Consider the following 21105-nt stretch of genomic DNA (forward strand, 5'->3'; position numbering starts at 1 on the left):
GAACTCTTAATAAAATAACGTTATAAATTATTTTTTAAATTTATTAGATAATCTTACAAATAATTAATAATAATAATAATAAATATAGTCCTATTAAGTTGATAGTAATCAATAGTTGTATACTTTTTTATTGTTATAAATTTTGTCCATCATAATGAAAAATAGTACAATGTTTTTATCTCTGTCATTATACCTCTTATTCTTAAAAGTGTAGACCTTAAGGAACAAAAATTGGAATGTACACATGCAACAAATGTATTAATAATTATTATATTTTCAAAAACTATATAACTAAAATTAATATTTTCAAAATAATTAAAAGATAGATATCTACAATAAACACATGTCCAATTATTAATAAGAAAGTAAAAATGTAGTACACGTCAACATAGAATCAGTGACGATAAAATTGAATATTTTAAATTATTACTCATGATAAAAAGAATTGGTGTGCTTTAATACTTTCAATAGTATTATAAGGTTACCATATAGAGTGCTCGAAGGTGAAGGTTTTATGGGCCAAAAGAAAAGGGGGAGTTAAGCACTTCGTTCACATACGATAGGAGATTCTTCATCATTCGTCTTGGGCATTCGATGGCGATGATTTTTTTTCATGAAAAAATATTAAATTTTATTCACCTAGTATATAGTGTTTCTTTTCTTCAAAGTCCAACTTTTTGTGCGAGTTAAAACTCTTCCTCAAACAAAATTACCATTTAATCCTGTGAGAAATATAAAAACAGGCATTAAGAAACTTTTGCCCCAAATTAGGTATCCAATCCGACTTATAGTTCGAACCAAAGGTTACTTTTAGATAACAGGAATATTAAATCCAAAATCCAAAGAAAATTGTCATATCATCCTAAAACATTTTACACTAAGTAAAAATTTGCTACCATGATTCACCTTGTCAACAATAGCTTTTCGGTCCTCATCGCCACCAGAGAGCTTTGAAGGTTTGTCATCATCAGCCGGTATCATTGACAAAACTACCTCATGGAATCATCTTTACGTCAACCACATTAAGTGTAAACCCATGTAGCTCGATTACACAACATTAGACGAGAAAATTTTCCTTAGAAACCATTCAGCTACTGCTATTACGGGAACCAAGACACTGGCTTAAAAATAAAATGAAAAAAAAAAAAAAAACATCGAAAATACAACCGATGACCATCATTCACACCTTTAACTGTAAATAGAAAACGGAATCAAACGCATGTGTGCGAGCTTTAATCTATTATTATAACATGATTCACAGTGAAAGAGATACCAAAAATACGCCTGTCAACCTTTCTTCTGAATTCAATCATTTCACTGAAGCTGGACAACTTTAGCCACCCCCAGATTTGAGTGTGTTGCTCAACCTATATAACAAGCTCACATTAATATTGCCCAAAATTATAACTACGATTTGTAAAGAAGGTATGATGTATTATAGTTAGAGGCAGCGTAATATTTAAAAGAAGATATTATGTTAACATTGTGTACAATATTTGACATCTGCAGATAAGAACCACATAAGGAAATGATACAAATTCAGATTTTCGAAAAACCAATATAAGCAAAGTTACCATTCATATTTTCTAAACCTTGGTAGCTTCATATTTACAGGAATGACGAAAAATGAAAACCTCACGCCAGGTCAGTGATATTATATTATTATATAGGGTTCTCTGTCAGGAAACATATGTACTTTCAGCCTTACATATTTTGCTCATTAGAATATATCTATTCAGGTAAAATGACATAAGTAACTCGACAGTCATGTATTAGAAAATAACAATTATCTGCACTTTATTCTATGGAGATAAGAGATCCATACAAATTGTTATAGTTTTTCCTTTTGTCACAAAATAAGAGAGTAAAAGGAAAGGGGATATACGGAGAGAAAAAAATCCTAAAAATATAGAAAAGAAATGAAAACTAAAAAGCAATTATATAGCAAAGGTACCTAATATCTATGGACATTTCAAATCATAATTCCCTTGAAACAACCTTTAGTTTAGTTTGACTTACCAGTCCAGGCCCTCAAAAAGTCCTTCTCCTTTTATTGCAGAAGTTTTGAAAATAGACCATTGGCGATTTTTTATCTTGTGTAGCTCTAGAGCCTCCGTCACTGCAGCATCATCAAGTGCACCAGGAAGGTCCTGTGTACGGAGAAAAAAGACAATTTAAAACAAATTGATACATTTATTTTTCAAAATTTCAGTTTTCCACACAAGGTATATGGCATGCAATAGTAATTAGGCACAACTTAAAACTATCCTTTTGCATCACAAAATTGTAGTTTGCAATAAATTTCAGCCAATAAAGAATGTGTTGGAAAGTTTGTTGCTATCCATTTTCCTCCTACTGAGAATATCAGCTTCCTAACTTTTTTACATACTCATTATCTCCTTATTTCCCTAGGGAAATACGAGAATCCAAAAAAATATGGATCAAACTCTGACCTGTTTGTTTGCAAAAAGGAGAACAACAGCACCTTTTAGTTCTTCCTCCTGTAGCAACGGTTCAGAGACAATTTAGTATTAAGTATTATTTATGAAAACCTGAAATCACAATCACAGGCAATAACCAGGGCTACGGAAGAATAGAAAACAGAATCAATTAACGAGAGTACAACACATCTAAAACTCAAAATGATATGTCGAATAAAAAAAATCAATTATAGAATAACTAGAATGAAATTGAGAATCAATCTGTATATTGTATGAACTTTGAGTGGTGGAAACCACTTCAGAACCCTATTATAGTTACTAAACCTTGAACAACAACAAACTCTTTCCCAACTAGCTGTAAGCGGCTACATGGAATGATGCTCTCTACGCAGATATATTAAATCCCAATTCTTCACAAAAAAGCCATTTAGATATAAATAATTTGTATCGGTTTTATTCTAAGTTTGTCTAGGTGTTCCTCTAATTATGGTTCTATCCTATCTGATCATCCTGTCGAAGTGAAACTTCCATTAGTCTTTTTTTCATATATCCAAACCGTCTCTCAGGCTTGTTTGTACCCTCTGATCCACAATAGATTCAACTCCTACTTTCTCGAAACATTCATTCACGATGATCTTATCTTTTCTTGTATGATCATTTATTTATCCATGAATCAAACTCAACATTCTCATCTTTGCAAAATATTACGCTATGCTCTTGTTCACTTTAATGCTTAATATTCAATACCATATATCACTTGATGTTCTTATAGCTATAAAAAAATATATCCTATTTAGCTTATGGATAAATTTCTATTCCATATAATACATGAAACATTACTCTATTACATCCTAAGCCATTGTTGAAGGTTCACTAAACTAATAAAGCTTAGAAATGCAATTTAGTATCACCACTCTTCTACAATACCGATTACTTATGAGTACAGGAATATTATAAGTATGCGAACCAAGTTCTTAGATCAGTATTCAAAATGACAAGTAATTGTAGAAATGTAATGTTTTCTTTTATTATTTTTTATATATGTGAACCCAATTTTAAGGTTAGGGTTTTAGGAAGTGCCTTGCCTCTTCTATGTATCTTATAATTACAATTATCTCTAATGATAGTAAGTATCGTACAATACAGGATACAAACAGTACTATACAATACGAACCGATTGAAGACTCGTTTTGTTCCCTTATCATGTTAGTATCACACAATTCGATCTCTGAATTTCCCTGAATGGTAGCTTGAGTCGCAACATCCATGGGCAGAGAGATGTTACTCAGGTGGCAACTCTTGTTGCAACGACTCTTGCGACAATGCCTGTTGTAGTGGCACCTCCCAGCAATGATGGAAAAGAAGCCAACAGACCTCGGGACAACAAAGTCTCTCTCAGTGGCTACTCTCACGGCCTCAAAGTACCTGGCAGTGGCATGGCCTCGACGCTGCTTTGTGTGTGTTCGTGAGTAAAGATAGACAGCCCTAGGGCTTTTTAATGGGTTGGAATTGGGACCCATTTTTAACCTAAAATTTTAGCCCATTTCGTTTAAAACATTTTAAAGCCCAATTAGTAAATGGTGTCTCCCTCTAAAACTGCTACTGCACCCAAAAAAAAAGGTGACTCTGGAAACTCTCACTGCACTCAAAAGAATTGAAAAAGGTCACTCTCTGAAAACTACCACCGCACTGAAAACTGTCATCTTTCTTTCTTATTCTCTTAGGGTCAAATATTTATCAACCCATACATTTTTTTTTTTCATTTACCAAAGGAGTTGGGTCATACAATCATTATAATATTAACTTAATTTACCCACTATACAATCACTATACAAATGTGTCAATTGCATGCATCAATCAATCTATGGAAGATCATAGTCTATAGATTCTTGACACAGGTACCTCATACCATGTCTTTTGGTAATATTTCTTCATTTTCCTCCATTTACTCTCCAAAAATTCCCCATTTTATACTGTCGCTAATGGATCCAAAGTAACATCTCAAGGAATTGGCAAGGTTTCTTTATCTCCTTCACTAAATTTAAATTATTTTTTGTACATTCCCATTATCATTACAATTTCATATCCAAGTCATTGACTCGTTCTTTGAATTGTTGTGTGACCTTTATTACAAATTCCTTTGCTATACAGGAATGTGGTAAGGGTCTGATTGGAGAAGGATGGGGGTCTTTATTTACTGAAACCAAGTTCCTTGGTATCTTATTTTGCAATTTCAGTCCAAAAACTTTTGCATATTCATTTGGACCACCTTAGTTTGCCTAAGTTGAAGATGATAGCTTTAGATAGAAAATCTTGTCAATTAGGAAAGTGTTAGGTCTTCCTTTCTTAAAAAGTTTGAGACACAATGTAATTTTGTTTTTTCTACTATTAATTCTGATATCTGGATACTATTTGAATGAATTCTCTTGATGTATTTAATGAAAATATACACCGTTTTTATTTTCATCACATTTATCTAAGGATAATTAAACACTTTTACACTCCAAACCTAGATTTATTCTGAACAAGTTGTATGTGCCATGTTCACATGCACACTTTTCTCATCCTAATTCTTCTTAATACAAAGATCGTGATATGTGTGTGTTGTGAGTGTGTCAATATAAATATACACACGATAGAAATCAAGAATGACAAATACCTCCAGAATTGCATGGAATTCCTCCTTAGCAATCACAAGCCTATCAACGTCACTTGAATCAACAACATATATTATTGCCTGAGTATTTGGAAAGTAGCACCTCCAATATGGCCTATTTAAAAAAAATTAAAAATAATCAAATAACAAAAGGTTGGAGAAATAAATTGACATTTCAGCTATAGTATATATAAAGGCAATGCAACATGTCTGGGTATGGTTTCTTTTTTTCATAATTTTCCCCTTCAACTTCAAACTGCTACTGATCCAACTTTCCCATTTTTTATTCATCCTGCTCCTCCTATTAATAGCCTTACTCGATGAGATCAATCATATGGATGACACAAAAACCAATAAACTTAGCTAAATACCAAATTCTCAACAACATTAGTCAATGAGATTAAATTAATATTTTTCCTCCAATGCACTTAGCTTGTCTCAACCACTTTTCACAAGACACAGAACAATAACCGCTCTCCACACCAGTGTCCCCAATACCCTTATTTACACATCTAAACCATCTTACCCAATTTCATGTTATCTTTTGCACGATGGTTGTCTTATCAATAACTCATACAATCCATTGTTTCAAATCCCAAATAGCAGCGCTGAGCTGCTAAACCCTAAAACACTCTAGAGGGATAGCAACTACTTTCAAATTTTTATATAGGTTCCAATTTATACATATAAATTGTCAAAAATTATACAAGTGCTTCAAAATCAATGACTTTCACAATTAACAATAAAAAGTCATAGATGTTTCAAACAAAACATACAAATTAATACCCGCAAAAATCAAATACAAGTTTCCTATAGGAACCATCAATATTCATCAAAATCCAAGTCTTTTTTAGAATGTTAAGTATTCATCACTATTAGATTTCAATTTTTGATGAAATCCACAAATATATTCCTCCCTGTAGCAGAGGGTAGCTAGCCACTACAGCTCGCTATTTAAAAAACCTGATACAATCATTTGGTATCATGTGCCTTCTAGTGTGACAGCTTAACATACTCTGAAAGCACAGCAATGTCACAGTTACATTGTTTTCCCGTCAACTATGACTACTAAGTAACTCTGCCTACAGTTTCATGGTCAGTAAGCCCTAAGCCTAAGTAAAGGAGGAGGGTTATGTTAGGTGCTCAACAACCAATTAAAACCTGTAGTAACCTTGAATAGTTACACATGTCAATCAAGGTTATATTTCTTATCCCATTTTATGGTTTGACCCCTTTAGTTTTCAATATGCAGGTAGTTTTTGTCCATTATGATGGTATCTACACATACATTTTTTCATCCTATCATGTGACAAGTAATATAGGGAAAAAATGAGGTTGTCATTGGGTATAGAAACTCCTTGAAACAGAGAGCATTTTAAGATAACATGGACAGAAAAGACATGTAGATGGGCTATATGATTACAAAACAGCCCTTTAAAGAATAGAAAGTTCAAATTTCAATGGCAGATTATAATTGAGCCAAAGTGCAAAACTACAGTGGTGAAACTTCATATCATGTAGGAATTAGAGTGGTAAAATTTATAAACTAGTGACATTATAGGATATCAAAATTCACAGGTATGTACTAGGAGCTAAAAGTAAATATTAGCAGAAACAAAAAAAGATCATACACCTACACTCAGTCAAACGAAGTAAGAATGATGCCAGAGTGTTTACCTGATACTTGTTTGCCCACCTGTATAAACAAAAGTTTCACATTTGAATTAGCATTTAACATAATCCCTCCTATGCCATTGCATATTAAGTCTCAGGAAATAAATTCACTTGCTTGTAATTTATGAACAACAATGTAAACATGGAAGCCAAAGAGTAATCTTTAACCAACAACACATAAAAAGTAGATATGTATAGAAGGTTATAGTCTAGGTTTTTCTTTTATCTTCACTTGGACTGTATCAACATTCAAAAAAACTTATAGATAAAAATATCTATGGCCAAAGGAGGGCATAATTATGCAAACTAATTTGTAATGTATTGCACTCACTCAGTAATGAAACTAACAAAGTTCAAGTCTAAAACACGGCTATGCATGTTTGCTTGTATTTAGCATGACATAGAAGAATATCATGGAGAAAAAGACAGAAAACTTACACAGGGACTGTGGAAGGGGGAGACAGAGACTAGATACCACCGACATTTTAAAAGCAATGGGTCAAACGAAACTTATAGCATTTAGAAAGGCTAAATGAACATTTAAACACTTTAAATTAATATATGTTCAAACATATTCGTGCTTATTTGTTGAATTAGTAGTACACCATTTTTAATTAAAACTTATTGAGTATAAAAATTTGAACCTTGCTCATTGATCATGTTTGTAAATTCTAAAACTATACTCTGGTCATCTCTATGACTCTAATACTGGTCCTAGATTTTGTTTAGTTCAACATAGGCAGTGGTAAACGGAGAAAACATATTCATAACAAGTACCAAAATGTACAGAACTTGATGAATCAAGATGACAAAGGTCGTTACCTAAATCCCAAACTTGAAATTTGATGTTGTTATACTGCACAGTTTCGACATTAAACCCAATAGCTGCACCAAATAATATAATCAATCACTATACAATGCCATAAAAGCAGTGGAAACGTTTACCAGCAGCAAGCAATACATATAGAGATAAAATAACTAAAATAACAGAATTCAAAATTTTGTCTACATTTTTAGCATTTTAATATAGTATAACCAAACAACTATATTAAATAAGAAATGTGAGCGAGCTCATATAAATATAAAAGGAACCTAAAATTTAAACAAGACCGCTCATTACCGCTCATTAGTCAATAATTTCCAAAATCGAAATATTGCCAGCAACGAAACCAATAAAAAATTACAAAAATAAAACCAGATAGAAAAGACGGACGTTAAGATTTGGGTCAATATAAAGCAAGATCGAGTACGTACTTGGAATGGTGGAGACAACTTCGCCCATCTGAAGCCGATCTGAAAAGGAAGGTAACAATTCAAACGAATCAAATCGAGAAACAGCAGATTCAAATTGGACAGTGAGGGTGAGGGAGAAGCGAAGAGGTAAGAAGCATACAAAGGATGGTGGTTTTCCCGGCATTGTCGAGGCCGAGAACGAGGATTCGAGCTTCCTTGTTACCGAAGAGAGAGGAAAACAATTTTGTAAACACTAATCCCATCTTCCGATTCGGCAGAGGGACGCTCACACAGTGCAATTGCAACTACCACATCAATCAGTAACGGAATGAATTTTTCTTTCTGGAAAAAAAAAAGAATGAGAATGAGATCAGATCTCGAAGCAGAAAGGGTGAAGCTGAGGAGAAGTGCATGTGAGTGTGAATCTAAATGGCGTCCATGGTGGAAGGAAGGAAACGAGGACGATACATTGGAAACGCGAAGAAAGTAGAAGGATCGATTCGGTTGGGCGAGATTTCAGTGAGGGAGAAAGGAATGGAAAATAGAAAATGGGAAAAGAAGAAACGAAGACGAAGAAAATGAAGATAAATAGTAGATGGTTTCGATTCCCTCGCCCTCCACCTTTCGGTTTTGGGATCTCGCACCTATAGCAACCCGTTTTCAACTCAACTGTCATTTCCTGCATTTAGAATTAGAATTAGCCTGCCACGATGAAATTTGGGCCTCGGCCTTTCTGTTCCATTTCCAGAATTGATATTTGGGACAATTTCTTTGACAACCCACTCTTTTTTCTTTTTATATATATCTCGAAAAGAAAATTAAAATGCCCATGATTATAAATCATAAATAGTATAATTTAAAAGTTTATTTCGAATTATATAATTTTAAATAAATTTTTTGGAATCTAATTGTGAATAAACTTACATTACATAAAAATAAGAGACCAAACCACTATGTAAAGAAAAAAACCTAAAATATATTTTTTAAAATTTTTTATTCAAAGTGATGTCGATTTTTTATTTAAAATTTATTATTTAAAATTTATTGATTATAGAGTATAAATCTAAAAATATATTTTTCATTTTCTAATTCAAAAATAGGAAGGGTAGTTAATTAAACTTTTCCAAGACTCATGTAAAAACATATCAGGGGTTAAATAAAGAAATAGTGTCAAAGTGGTCTCAGTGTCAAAGTAGTCTCTTTCCTACCTCTCACAAATATGTTCCTGCAATTTTTTAATTTAAAAAAAAAAATCTAAAAATACTCTTGACAACTTTCATTCTTGAATGTATTTTTAATTTATACTAATATAGAAAGGAGATGCAATTTTTCTTAACATTTTTAGTGTACATAATTTTTGTACAACTTTCTATTTACTCTGACAGAATTTTAATATCTTTTATGAAAACTGTTGTACCAATTACTGTTTTTGTTTTAATAATTATAAAAACATAAAATAGTTATAAACGTATTTTTACTAATATATTAAAATTAGAATGTCCATTCTAAAATGTGTTTTTATATTTTGGAATTTAAATGATATATTTGCATTCAAAAATATAAATATTACACACCCAATTTAAAAATGACAATTTTGAATATATTGAAATAATGTTTAAAATGATTTGGGACAATAAATTAAAAAGTTGTATTTAAGATTGCGTAATCTAAATTTGAACATGTTTAACTTGAAAGAATAATTCAAAAAAATAATATATAGAATGAGGCTGGTGTAAATATGCAAGTAAGATATTAAGATAATTAAAAAAAATTACAAAATTCGTAAAGTTTGTACAAAGTAATATAAATTAATACAAAAATTATTAAATCATAAAAACAAAGTAGTTGAAATCATTTCCAATGAGAACAAATATCACTAAAGGGAAAATTGTGGTTATCAATCGAATATGTAATATCATCTAAATATTATAATGAGATGAATTGAAAAAACAAATTATTATTTCAACAGAAGTGTGACGTTATCTAAAAATTACTGAAAGAGAACGGAAAATCTAGAAAGAACCATCTTTAAAGTGACACAAAATTTCATCTAAAATTTGTGAGTTTCATGTATTTTTCTATAAATGGACGGACTTACAAGAACTTGGTGATGTTAATAGTCATGCGCTATCAATGAACAAGTAGGGAGAAAGAAGCGCTCCGTTTCTGTTAGTAAGAAGTAAAAAGTAATACGAGTGGGTGGATTGTGGAATACAACTAAGAATAATTTGAAGAATGTACTTACAGAGAGAAATTAGTAAATAAAGAAAAAACGTGAGACAAAATAGAAAGTAAAAATATGTACGCTTTGTATATAGTTGGAGATAATAAATAAAACATTAGTCACTCTGAAATTCCTTTTATTCGTAAACTTAACATGTTGAACTGTTCCTAATATAATAAAACGAAAATAGTCGTTGTAAAAGTCTAGATTCTGATTTCTACACAGCAGATTGGAAGATCATCTCGGCTAGCTCCTGTAACATACGGCAAAAGACCTTTATTAGAATCTATTTTGTCGACACGTAAATACTGAGAGAGCACTAATATGTTAACAAGTATAGAATAAAACAGCATGTGCTAAAGCAAATTGATTAGTCAATTAGCATGGATATACAGGAAATATTTTCATTCTTAAAACCAAAACTAGTAACATATCTGGAAAGAGAATTGTTCCATTTCATCGTGTGTGTGTGTGTGTACAGCAGAGGAGCAAATGCATTTCCTTAATCTCAGTTAGTTAGGCTCAAGGAAAACATGCATAAGGAAGGGTATGGTTTCATATAAAGCTCTTAATTGCTGAAATGGTGGTATAGGTGGCATTATCCTCAAAAGGATAATATTGTCTATTTCTCAAACAAAAGGAAGAGTGGAATTCAGGTTATTTGGGGTTTACAACTGGCTGCAGGGATGTCTTTCCTGATAATTCAGGTGTTTGAATCCTGGTGTTTACTACAAATTTGGGGTCTTGCTCTATTTTTCAAGCTGAATAATCAAATTTATATTTGTTCATTACACATTGGGGAATAAAATTACTCTCAAGCAAAAAATTTAATGCTTGCCCTTTTTAACAGAAAAACTATATTTGGAGTTACCTGTTTCGCAGAAGCAACCTTTGGTTCTCCCCATTCCTTGACTTTCTTCTCCAAATATTCAAAGTCAGCTTTACCAGCCTATGTTAACATCCATTTCGATAAAGTTAATCAAAAGGCACTATTAAAAGAGAAAATAAAAATGTTGGAAGAATTTTACCTCTATTTGAGCCCCAATTTCAGTGTCAAAACTCTGGTATCGTTTACGGACAAGCTCAGACAGAGAACCATCCTTCGAGCCAGCATAATGAGAAAAGTTCAGTTTGATTCTCAAAAGAGATTTAAAGGTTTTCATTGAATTTGCGCATTTGAATTATGAGGGCATAAATAGATGTAAATTGGTCCTGTGTTACCTCAATTAGCTTGACAGCATTTCTCAGTCCACGGGCCAGGGTATCCATTCCAGCAATGTGGGCTATGAACAAGTCTTCAACATCAGTGCTCTCTCTCCGCCTACATATTGTTCAGTAAAGAAAATGAGAGAAAAAAATAAAACCAACAAACAGGAATGTAAGTACATTAAGATAGAGAAGGACTGACAATTTCGCATCGAAGTTGAATCCACCTGGTGAAAGTCCTCCCTGGAAAAGACAAAAACAAAACAAAAAGAAACTGGTCGGATGAGATTGAATTTCTAGGTATGTAGCATTTCATGGTGCAAACTCACTGAAAAACATTTTCTTACATTTCTGATCACACTGAGCATAATCAGGGTTGCCTCTTGAATATCTACCAGAAACTGATCAGTGTCCCAGCCTGCAGTAATGATAACAGCTTCACGTTACAACATTCATTCATGTGACATGTTATTGTTCCTGTTTTGATGTTAAGAGTTACAAAATTTATTGAATGAAAAAATGCACACATACCAACTTGAGGATCGCCAGTGTTAGCATCAATATTACCCAGCAATCCGTTAATCCTTGCAGTTTCGAGCTCATGATGACAACTACATATTTCGGCAGAAATTGAAAGTACAAACATCATGTTCAGCTTCAGTTAAGATTTATGAATGTCAAATTTAAAAGTGAAAGTAAGATCAAGAACAGCCCATGTAAATAAACACAATATACAATGTTCAATTCACCTGTGGCCAGAGAGGGTGGCATGGTTGCACTCTATGTTGAGTTTGAATTCCCCTGCAGAAGGAAAAGAAATGACACAGAAATTTGTAAATTGTAATAACATTGTTCTTAACAAAGAAAATTAGAGCAAAATTTTAGGTGTGTATATATATGATGAAGATAGTCATCCTGCTTGGTTAGTTTGGCATTGGGTGAAAAGGACAGGTATATAATTTACCTTCAAGTCCATATTTTCGCAAGAAATTTGCTGAGGTTGCAGCATCCCAATCATACCTGTAGAAACATAAGTTTAGTATGGGTAACAGGTGCTGCAAAAGTATTGACTGAACAGGTAAGATTCTTACTGGTGTTTCGTAGGTTCCTGTGGCTTAGGCTCAATTAGCAATGTCCCTGAAATGGCACAAGGAAAAGGACTTACAAAAGGGAAAAAACCTTTATAAGTGAAAGAATAAATTTTTCATTCAAATTTTAGTGTAGTGACACAAAACAGAAATTTTTTTAAAACACTTATATAACCTTGTAAGCATCCATATTTCACAATTTAGTGCTATAAAATGATAAATAGTAGGCATTCTACAGAACGTTACCATTGAATCCAATCTTCTTTTTGTATGCTACCGCAGCTTCAAAAAACCTAGCCTGTAATAAGGTAATAAACCGCATTAAGAAAGTCGGAAGAGGCAAAAAAAACAAGCTTGATTCGGAGTAGGCAATGGATTGTCATAAGCTTGCGATTCATGTCTGTCACTATGTAGGATAGAAAAATTTACTTCATTCAAGACATACATCTCATAAGGTCAATTTTTGCCTTAAGGCTTTATGATGTGCCCTTGCTTGAATATATTTCTTTCTTATCCACATTAAAAAGTGGTTAGTTGTAGCATGCACATAGAACTATGTTTCATTAATTTCAAGGAGACTCCTTATATATTGTTCAGTAATACAAGAAATAAAAGAAGGCAGTAATGTAAAATTATTAATTCAAAGCAAGAATGATTCGCATACCATATGATTAAGCTCTCGCTCCATATCTGTGTTCAAAAGAGATTGATAACCCTCACGGCCACCCCAGAAAACATAATTTTCTCCTCCCAAATAATGAGTCACCTGCAATATATATATGTTTAAATCAGAAAAAGAAGAATGGTTCTTCAGATACAATGAACCTTACACGCACACAAAACCTTACCTCCATGGCTTTCTTCACTTGAGCAGCAGCATATGCATAGACCCCTAATTCAGAGCTGTAAAGCAGTTCATTTAGTCAGCAATGAACCCAACATGCATAAGGACCATAAAGACAATTCAGGAGGAAATTGTATTATATGTTACCTAGTAGCAGCTCCATGCATGTAACGAGGATGCATGAACAACTGAGCTGTTCCCCATAATACTCTCTTTTTAGCCTACAAAACCATTACATGTAGTATGGTTGTTTAACTCAAGACATAAAAACATGTGTGTAAAACACTGCTCTAGCAGAGTACTGAATAAAAAGGATGACAGGAATGTAAATAACAAAAAAGTACTTAGTGAACAAGACAGACAAAGGGGAAAAGAAAAAGAGACTCCATGTATCATTTCTTCCTTATTTACCAACTCTAAATATATTGATTGCATTGCACACTTGAAAAAACAACGGGGTATGGGTGCATGTTAAATGACTAACTGGAAATGTACACCATTCAATCATGTGAAATGGCTAACTGGAAATACAAGGAATTCAGCAATCATTTGGGCTTTGGTACAAATTGCTAGTGTTTTTTCCTACTTCCAAATAATGTAGGTGAAAAGTAATATACCTTGGTCTGGAGCTCTTGAGCCAGGGCAACCACTTCATCCAAGTTTGCATTAGATTCCTATGATAAAGACAACAATAGCGGTCTAACAGCTCAGAAAGCAGATTTATAAAATGTAGCAACAGGGTTTTAATAAAAAAAGCACATTCCACTAACTATGATCATGTCTGAATATTCTAGAAATAAAACATTAGTAAGCATATGCCACTGCATCTCCATTTTGATCATCTCTAATTAAGTGGAGAAACATTGACTCACCTCAAGAGTTTTTCCATCAGGGGCAATATCCCTGTCGTGGAAGCACCAAAAATCGACACCAAGCTTGCTTATGAACTCAAAGTTAGCTCTCACTGTTAATTAAGAGAATTTTATTGTCACAAACAAATCAGTGAATGTAAAGCATATCTGGAGAGCAAGAACTAACATACTTCTTCTTTTGGCCATGTTTAATGAGTTGGTACCATCCTCCCATGGCCAATACTTAGTAGGTGCCCCAAATGGATCACCACCTGTTCCACGGAATGTATGCCAAAATGCAACACTAAATCTGAACCAATCCTGAAGTTATTATAGAACAAATTCAAGTCAAAATCCTGTTGATGTCGGTGGACAACAAGGTATAAATAAAAATGGCAACTTCTTGGAATATAGATGAAAACCCACCTTCATTTTCTTTCCAAGAATTTCCTCCTCTGGATTATACCATTTAAAAGAAAGTGGATTCTTACTGGAAGGCCCCTGAAAATTAAATACAAACATGCACTAATGAGTATTCACACAACATATAATTCTAGAATACACATGAACATAAAAGAAGAAACAGCCCCCATAAAGAATTCCCAGATAATATTTTCACGCTAAGATATAGCTGCAAAACAAAATATAAAAACTAATTCAGTTGAGAAAGGTCAACCTCTTTTTCCAAAAGAGTAGTCTTTTTTGCAAAGGGTATGAGCATACAATAAACATATTATTTAGTTACCCAAAATCATCCCCTCTTTTAAAAATAGTCGTTAAACTATTGAAATTGTATAAGTAGTCCCTAAAGTACTGAATATCCACCAATGTAGTCCTTGAATTGATATATATATATTACTAGCATTGAAGGCCTAATTTGAAGAGTTCTTCAATACTTGCCGATGTGGCTCAATTTATAATACTTTGGAGACTCTGCATATAGTTCCAAACAAGTTAATAATCAAATAAACCCTTTCATTTCATTTCATTGATCTCTTTACTTTCCATTCAATTTAGAAAATATTATATGTCATGGTTATCTTGTATGGCATACATAGATAGATTGAAATAAACAAGTGTACCTCGTATTTAATCTTTGGAATTCCAGGGAAAAACTCCCCTTCCCATCCATCTGAATCGCCGCATTGATCCACATTGCTAGCAGGACAAGTCGGAGGAGTAGCAACCTGCTTGCAACATACAAAATAAATCATATTCACATATCATGATCCAGAATCCCAAATGATAATATACAAACGGAGTAAAACAGAAAAAGTACCGCTGCATAACAGAAGACTTTCAAACAAAGAAAAAGTAGTAATGTTCTCCCCAATTTCATTTTCATCTTGACGTCAATACCTGCGCAACAGAGAGAGAGATAGAGAGAATCGATCAGCAGATCAGGAAACGTCACCCAATCGCTGTATAAGAATTACTAAAGATAATAACGTCATAGATGATCTATAAACAGAGATCAGATAGCAACAACTTCAGATTACAGAGGGAAAAGCTGCAAACTTTGATCAAAAGACAAAACTCATGGACCAATAATAATGTAAAATAGGAAATAAAGGGTGAAGGTGTGAAAGAATGAGCTTACCGATCAAAACTTGTTCTTCACCGATTTCAATAGAATGAAGGGGAGGAGAAGAGTGTTTTGATTTTATAGAGAAGCTAGGAGAAGAGTGTTTTATATAAAGAAGTAAGAGATATCCGCAGTTCTGGAATTGTTGTTTATTTTCCAGTTTGGATAAGCATGCGGATCCATTTGAAAATACTTTATATTTTAACAGAATAGTATATAATATAATATATATTCTCCAAAATATTTAAAACTGTCTAGAGAATTGTTATGTGAATAATCCAACATAAATTTTATTAATTAAATTAAATTTATTAAAAATTCAAAAATTATGTTACTCAGCAATTTTAACCAACCAATAATAAAGATTGTTGCTAAGATATGGTTTACCATTTCAATTTAAAATTAATTTGTATCATAATTTAAATAGATTATTTTAAATTCAAAATATAATTTAAATAATTAAAACACACAAGTTAAATACATAGATTATATTTTATATTTGTAGCTGATCATTTAAATCGTTGTTAATGGTTGTCGATTATTATTTTTAAATCATTAAAATTCAGTTTAGAGAGGAGACGGAAAAAGTAAATTGATAATGATAGAAGGTTGAGAATATTAACCAGAAAGATAGAAAAAATGTAATTCGAAATTATTAATTAGTGGAACTTTTTTACCAACTACAAATATGAGATTTTTACCTGAATAATTCCACTCCCCACAAAATTTCTCCAAATAAAACTCAACTCAACATTATTTGGACAACTAAAACTAATCATTATTCACGTTGAAAGATACTAAATCGTATCAGAATTCGTTTCCTAAAAGCCAAATTCTTTTCTATGTCTTTTTTTAGAATATCATATTTATAGAAAAAAGATAAAATATCTTTTAAAATATTAAGGAAAAAGTATTAATATATTTAAAACAAAAGTTAAACATAAATTAAATTTTAATTCATAATTAGTTATCCAAATTGTAAATTAATTTTGTCTATATGTAGCTTTTAATGCTAAAATTAGAGTTTAGATTTTCTACTCAATTTGTGTGATGTCTTTCTATAGAACCCTTTAAAATAGTTGTGTATTAAAAAATTTAAATTTTAAATATATTTTAACATTAAAATCAGATGTTTTGACAAATAGAACAAAAAAATTAAATGGAGAATCAAAATTTTTAAAATTATAAGACATTTATTTTCCACAGCCATCTTCCATTTTCTTTTCTTTTTTTCTTCCTTCTTTCTGCCTTTTTGCTTTCCATCGTCATACTACAAAAACAGATTTTATCAATAAATAAGAGATGTTATTTTCAACACATAATTTACCTTCCAATAATCAAAACTTATGAAAATATCAAATTCTTATTATGAAAAAAAAAAAAACCTTAAACAACTCAGGAGTCCACACTCACATTTACATGCATTATTACTTAGGATACATATATATTATCACAACAATTGTACATTCAATCTCTAACTAATGTCGTATAAAGTAGATGTATAGTCAACTCCCCCCCTTAAAGGCACATACTTATCAGCGATTCTTCATTTCTATACTTAAAAAAATGCAAATAATTTATTAGTAAAATTTAATTATCAAATTCTACACCAAAATCTCCTTTTACAAAATATTCAAAAGAAGAAGAAATTAAATTCTTAGTAAAAAAAAATAACTACTTAATATTGAAAAAGAACCCGTGCGTAAGCACGGGTTAGAAGTAGGGATGTCAACAAAGTGAGTAGGGTACGGGTAGTAGCTCCCTCGTATCCTACTCGCCGGATAAATATATGTTTCGTACCCGTACCCATATCCATCGGGTATCCGTTATGCGGGTACCCATTTAATTTTTTCATATTTGCGAGAATCTACGAGTACACGCGGGTATTCACAAAATTATTTAAAAATTAAATATTTAATCATAAATTCAAATAAAATAAAATAAAATACATCACTGTCATAAATTTTAATTAAAATTCAAACAAACTCAAGTCTATACAAGTCCAAATAATTATAAAAAAAAAAATATATAAAATAACGTTCAACACAATGAAAATTCTTTAATTAGTGTTTTGATCAACAAATCCACTCCTCCGATTGATTCTTGAAAAATAATCAAATAATAAACCTCAACTGCTATGTGCCAAGTATTCTTATTTTGATTTCACTATTTGACAACAAGCATACCATAAAGATCACTGTCTATATAGAGTTTGATGTATATGTCAAATTTTAAAGAAGGAAAAGAGAAGAATGTCAAAGGGTGTATTTGAAAGAATACAATGTACCAATACTTAAAGTTAGAAGAATGAAGACAAAAGACAAGACAAGATGTGCAGCTTAAAAAAATTAAATCATATATATATATATATAAGGGTATTTTTGTGAATTAAAGTTTAGTGGTATGGGTATCCACGGGTATGGATACTATGATACCCGTACCCGTCCCGTTAACATGCGGATATCAAAAATACTCGTACTCGCGAATAGCGTGTATCCATCTTTAATATATGTTTTCTACTCATTGCGAGTTTTATCTGCGGATACTGGATACGAATATTTTTGACATCCGTAGTCAGAAGACTAGTTTAAATAAAAAAATTTGACCAACTCAACTTAAATAATTATCTTATTACTACTCCTCATAAGTTTCGTGCCAATATAACAATATCTTGATTATCTTTATAATTTAATGATAATTAAAAAAATAAAATCTGAAAAGAAAAAGCTTCATTAAAATAAATAAATTGATGCAGTAATTTATTTATTTATTTAAAATTTATCTATGGTCTTATAGTTTTTAATTAAAATTGTTATTCAACATTCAACTTGAGTTGGATGTGGGAAGTAAGTCGTTAAGATATCAAAATTAAGTCACAAACTTTCAATCCATTTTATTTTTAATTTATGATATCATTGGCATATTAATTTTGGATCTGTGTCATGAACCGTTTGTCGAGTTATCATTTATTTTTAGCCTTCAATGTTCTCATAGTACACACTTAGTACACTACTGTTGTTTTGATATTTGTAATTTAAATTAGTATACTTTATAATATTTATAATACTAGACAAAATTATTCATTTTTTAATATTATTTTTAATCCAAATATTAATTATAATTGTAGAATCGGACTACTTTAAATATATATATATATATATATATATATATATATATATATATATATATATATATATATATATATATATATATATATATTCACAATTCACACATTTTATTGGTTCTATGATCCACACATATTATTCGTGTGACGCAGGGGTTAATGACGCAAAGTAAATGCGTATGTGGTTTTAAAAAAATAAAGCTTTACGTAAAGTAAACATTTCAATTAAACTAAAATTACCATATTATCCGGAAGGCACAGGATCTATCGCTAAACCTAAAACACAGGTTGCTACTTTTGCACCCCTTTTTTTTCTTGCATCTCCTAATTTATAATATACCTGTTCTACCCTTGAGTCGATAATAAAGTGAACCCATAATTTTTTCCTCCCCGAACCTTAAGCTTGTGTCGCAGTTAGGAATGACAACGGGTCGGATCGGGTAAGATAGTGCCTACCCGCAAAAGAATATCCGTCTGTTATCTGTCTGTTTATCCGTCGGGTACCAATTTAAAAAATATTCATAGATTTTTTAAAATTCGTGGATACCCGTAGATACCTGCATACCCACAAATATTTAAATATATATATATATATATATATATATTATAAATTTTTTAATATAAAATTATAAAAATAAAATAAAGTATAATTAAATTAAATTAAATTTTAATTAAATTTAACCTAATAAAATATAATTTTAATTTTAATTTTAGTTAAATATAATTTAATAAAATATAAATTAAATTTTAATTTTAATATTTTATGGGTAACGGATACCCGCGAGTACGGATAGTGTGATACCCCGTACCCGACATGTTTATAAATATCCGCTACCCGCTATTTATAGATAATAAATATTCGTAGATATTAACTATCCGTCACGGATTTTATCAGTAAATATCTGCGAGCGCGAATATTTTTGCCATCGCAGCTCCTCCCTCACCTTATCACCTTATGCATCCCTGCACCTATGTCTTGCATCCCCTTTTTCCATCATATCGGATACTTCATTCTCCTTCTCACTCACCATTCACCATGTTTTGTAGCATCTCCAATGACTTTCATTTTTGTTAGAAGGGGACTCCACTAAAACATTGAGATAAAATGAAATGAAGTCTTAATCATGCATTATTGTATTCCAGAACAAGTCTTCCAAAAAATAGCTTTCAGAATTTTTATTTTTTATATTTTGGAAATTATTTTCAAATATGAAAATACATTAATATATTCCAGAATTCAAAAAAATAAATGTTGGAATGGGTAATCGGAATGTATTTATGAATTTATAAATGTTTTCTGGAATTTGGATTAGTTGTTTCAGAATTTATAATATATTTCGGAATAAATACTCTGAAAGGTAATTTCGAATTTAGAAATACTTTCCGGAATACTTAATTTATAAATTTCTTTTTTATATTTTAGATTAGATATTTTTCAAATTTAAAAATACCTTTTAACATTCAATTCAAAAAATATTAAAAATAATGAGGTGGAGGGATTGTTATTATATTTTTGACGAGGAGTAATTTAGAGAGTATCATTTCTAATGGGAGTGTAAAAGAAAAATATGGAGGTACATGAAAAAACTGTCTAAAACACATCATTAAAAGTTTAATATGAGACCAGGTAGGCTAAAGGCTCAAATAAGTAAAGTCTGAGAAAAAAATCTAAAAAAATTGTTTTAGATTTTTAAGAAAAAAAAATCTAAAAAAATTTTGTTAGTACTAATTGTTTTAGGTGTTTTAGGTCTAAACAAATCTCATTCTTAAATTTATTTAGTTTTTTCAAATCCTAGAGTAGTCCTTGTATGAAACTTAAGTTATCCTGTATTAATATTAGCACATAATAGAATTCAAATAATAATAAAAAGAGTGAAAAGACAATTTATTGAATCGATTAAAATAATAAAACAAACAGAAGATATTCATTAATTTTTGGGAAAATTGTATTTATTTCTTTTGATATAATGATAAATCACTCACACCATTTATATATTTACATGTTTTGTGTACACCCATCTTCTTCACATTCTTAATAAATAACATTCTCTTTTTTTTATTTGTATATTTTTAATCAATTGGCACTCCGTTCTCTTAATTTATTTGAAATAACATTCTTAAATTTAAAAAAACATTGTGAAATTAAAAAATAAAAGTTTGAAAATGTAAAATTAAAGAT

At 31.1% G+C, this 21105-nt stretch overlaps 2 protein-coding genes across 2 annotated transcripts; both read right to left on the minus strand.

Annotated features, from left to right (window-relative positions):
* Window positions 1–785: 785 nt before the first annotated feature.
* On the minus strand, window positions 786–8675 carry ARF3 (ADP-ribosylation factor 3). Its single transcript, XM_028064613.2, has 9 exons — window positions 8473–8675; window positions 8165–8346; window positions 8026–8064; window positions 7594–7656; window positions 6775–6793; window positions 5101–5212; window positions 2454–2501; window positions 2020–2150; window positions 786–1367 (listed from the first exon to the last, which is right to left on the minus strand). Exons 2-9 carry the CDS (start codon window positions 8265–8267, stop codon window positions 1334–1336), a joined length of 549 nt encoding a protein of 182 aa, XP_027920414.1. The 5' UTR covers window positions 8268–8346; window positions 8473–8675; the 3' UTR covers window positions 786–1333.
* A 1616-nt stretch (window positions 8676–10291) lies between these two features.
* On the minus strand, window positions 10292–15984 carry LOC114175323 (xylose isomerase family protein). The gene is made up of 21 exons (XM_028060103.2): window positions 15818–15984; window positions 15497–15576; window positions 15300–15404; window positions 14644–14718; window positions 14409–14538; window positions 14239–14330; window positions 13984–14040; window positions 13514–13587; window positions 13371–13425; window positions 13187–13288; window positions 12769–12820; window positions 12526–12571; window positions 12399–12454; window positions 12184–12235; window positions 11966–12045; window positions 11782–11852; window positions 11637–11677; window positions 11450–11549; window positions 11257–11328; window positions 11100–11177; window positions 10292–10481 (listed from the first exon to the last, which is right to left on the minus strand). The coding sequence occupies exons 2-21, from the start codon at window positions 15560–15562 to the stop codon at window positions 10446–10448; spliced, it is 1440 nt and encodes a 479-aa protein (XP_027915904.1). The 5' UTR covers window positions 15563–15576; window positions 15818–15984; the 3' UTR covers window positions 10292–10445.
* Window positions 15985–21105: the final 5121 nt, after the last annotated feature.

This window comes from Vigna unguiculata, chromosome 3, assembly GCF_037176805.1.
Source record: "Vigna unguiculata cultivar grain cowpea cultivar isolate G323 ecotype 2 chromosome 3, ASM3717680v1, whole genome shotgun sequence".
Classification (NCBI taxonomy): domain Eukaryota; kingdom Viridiplantae; phylum Streptophyta; class Magnoliopsida; order Fabales; family Fabaceae; genus Vigna; species Vigna unguiculata.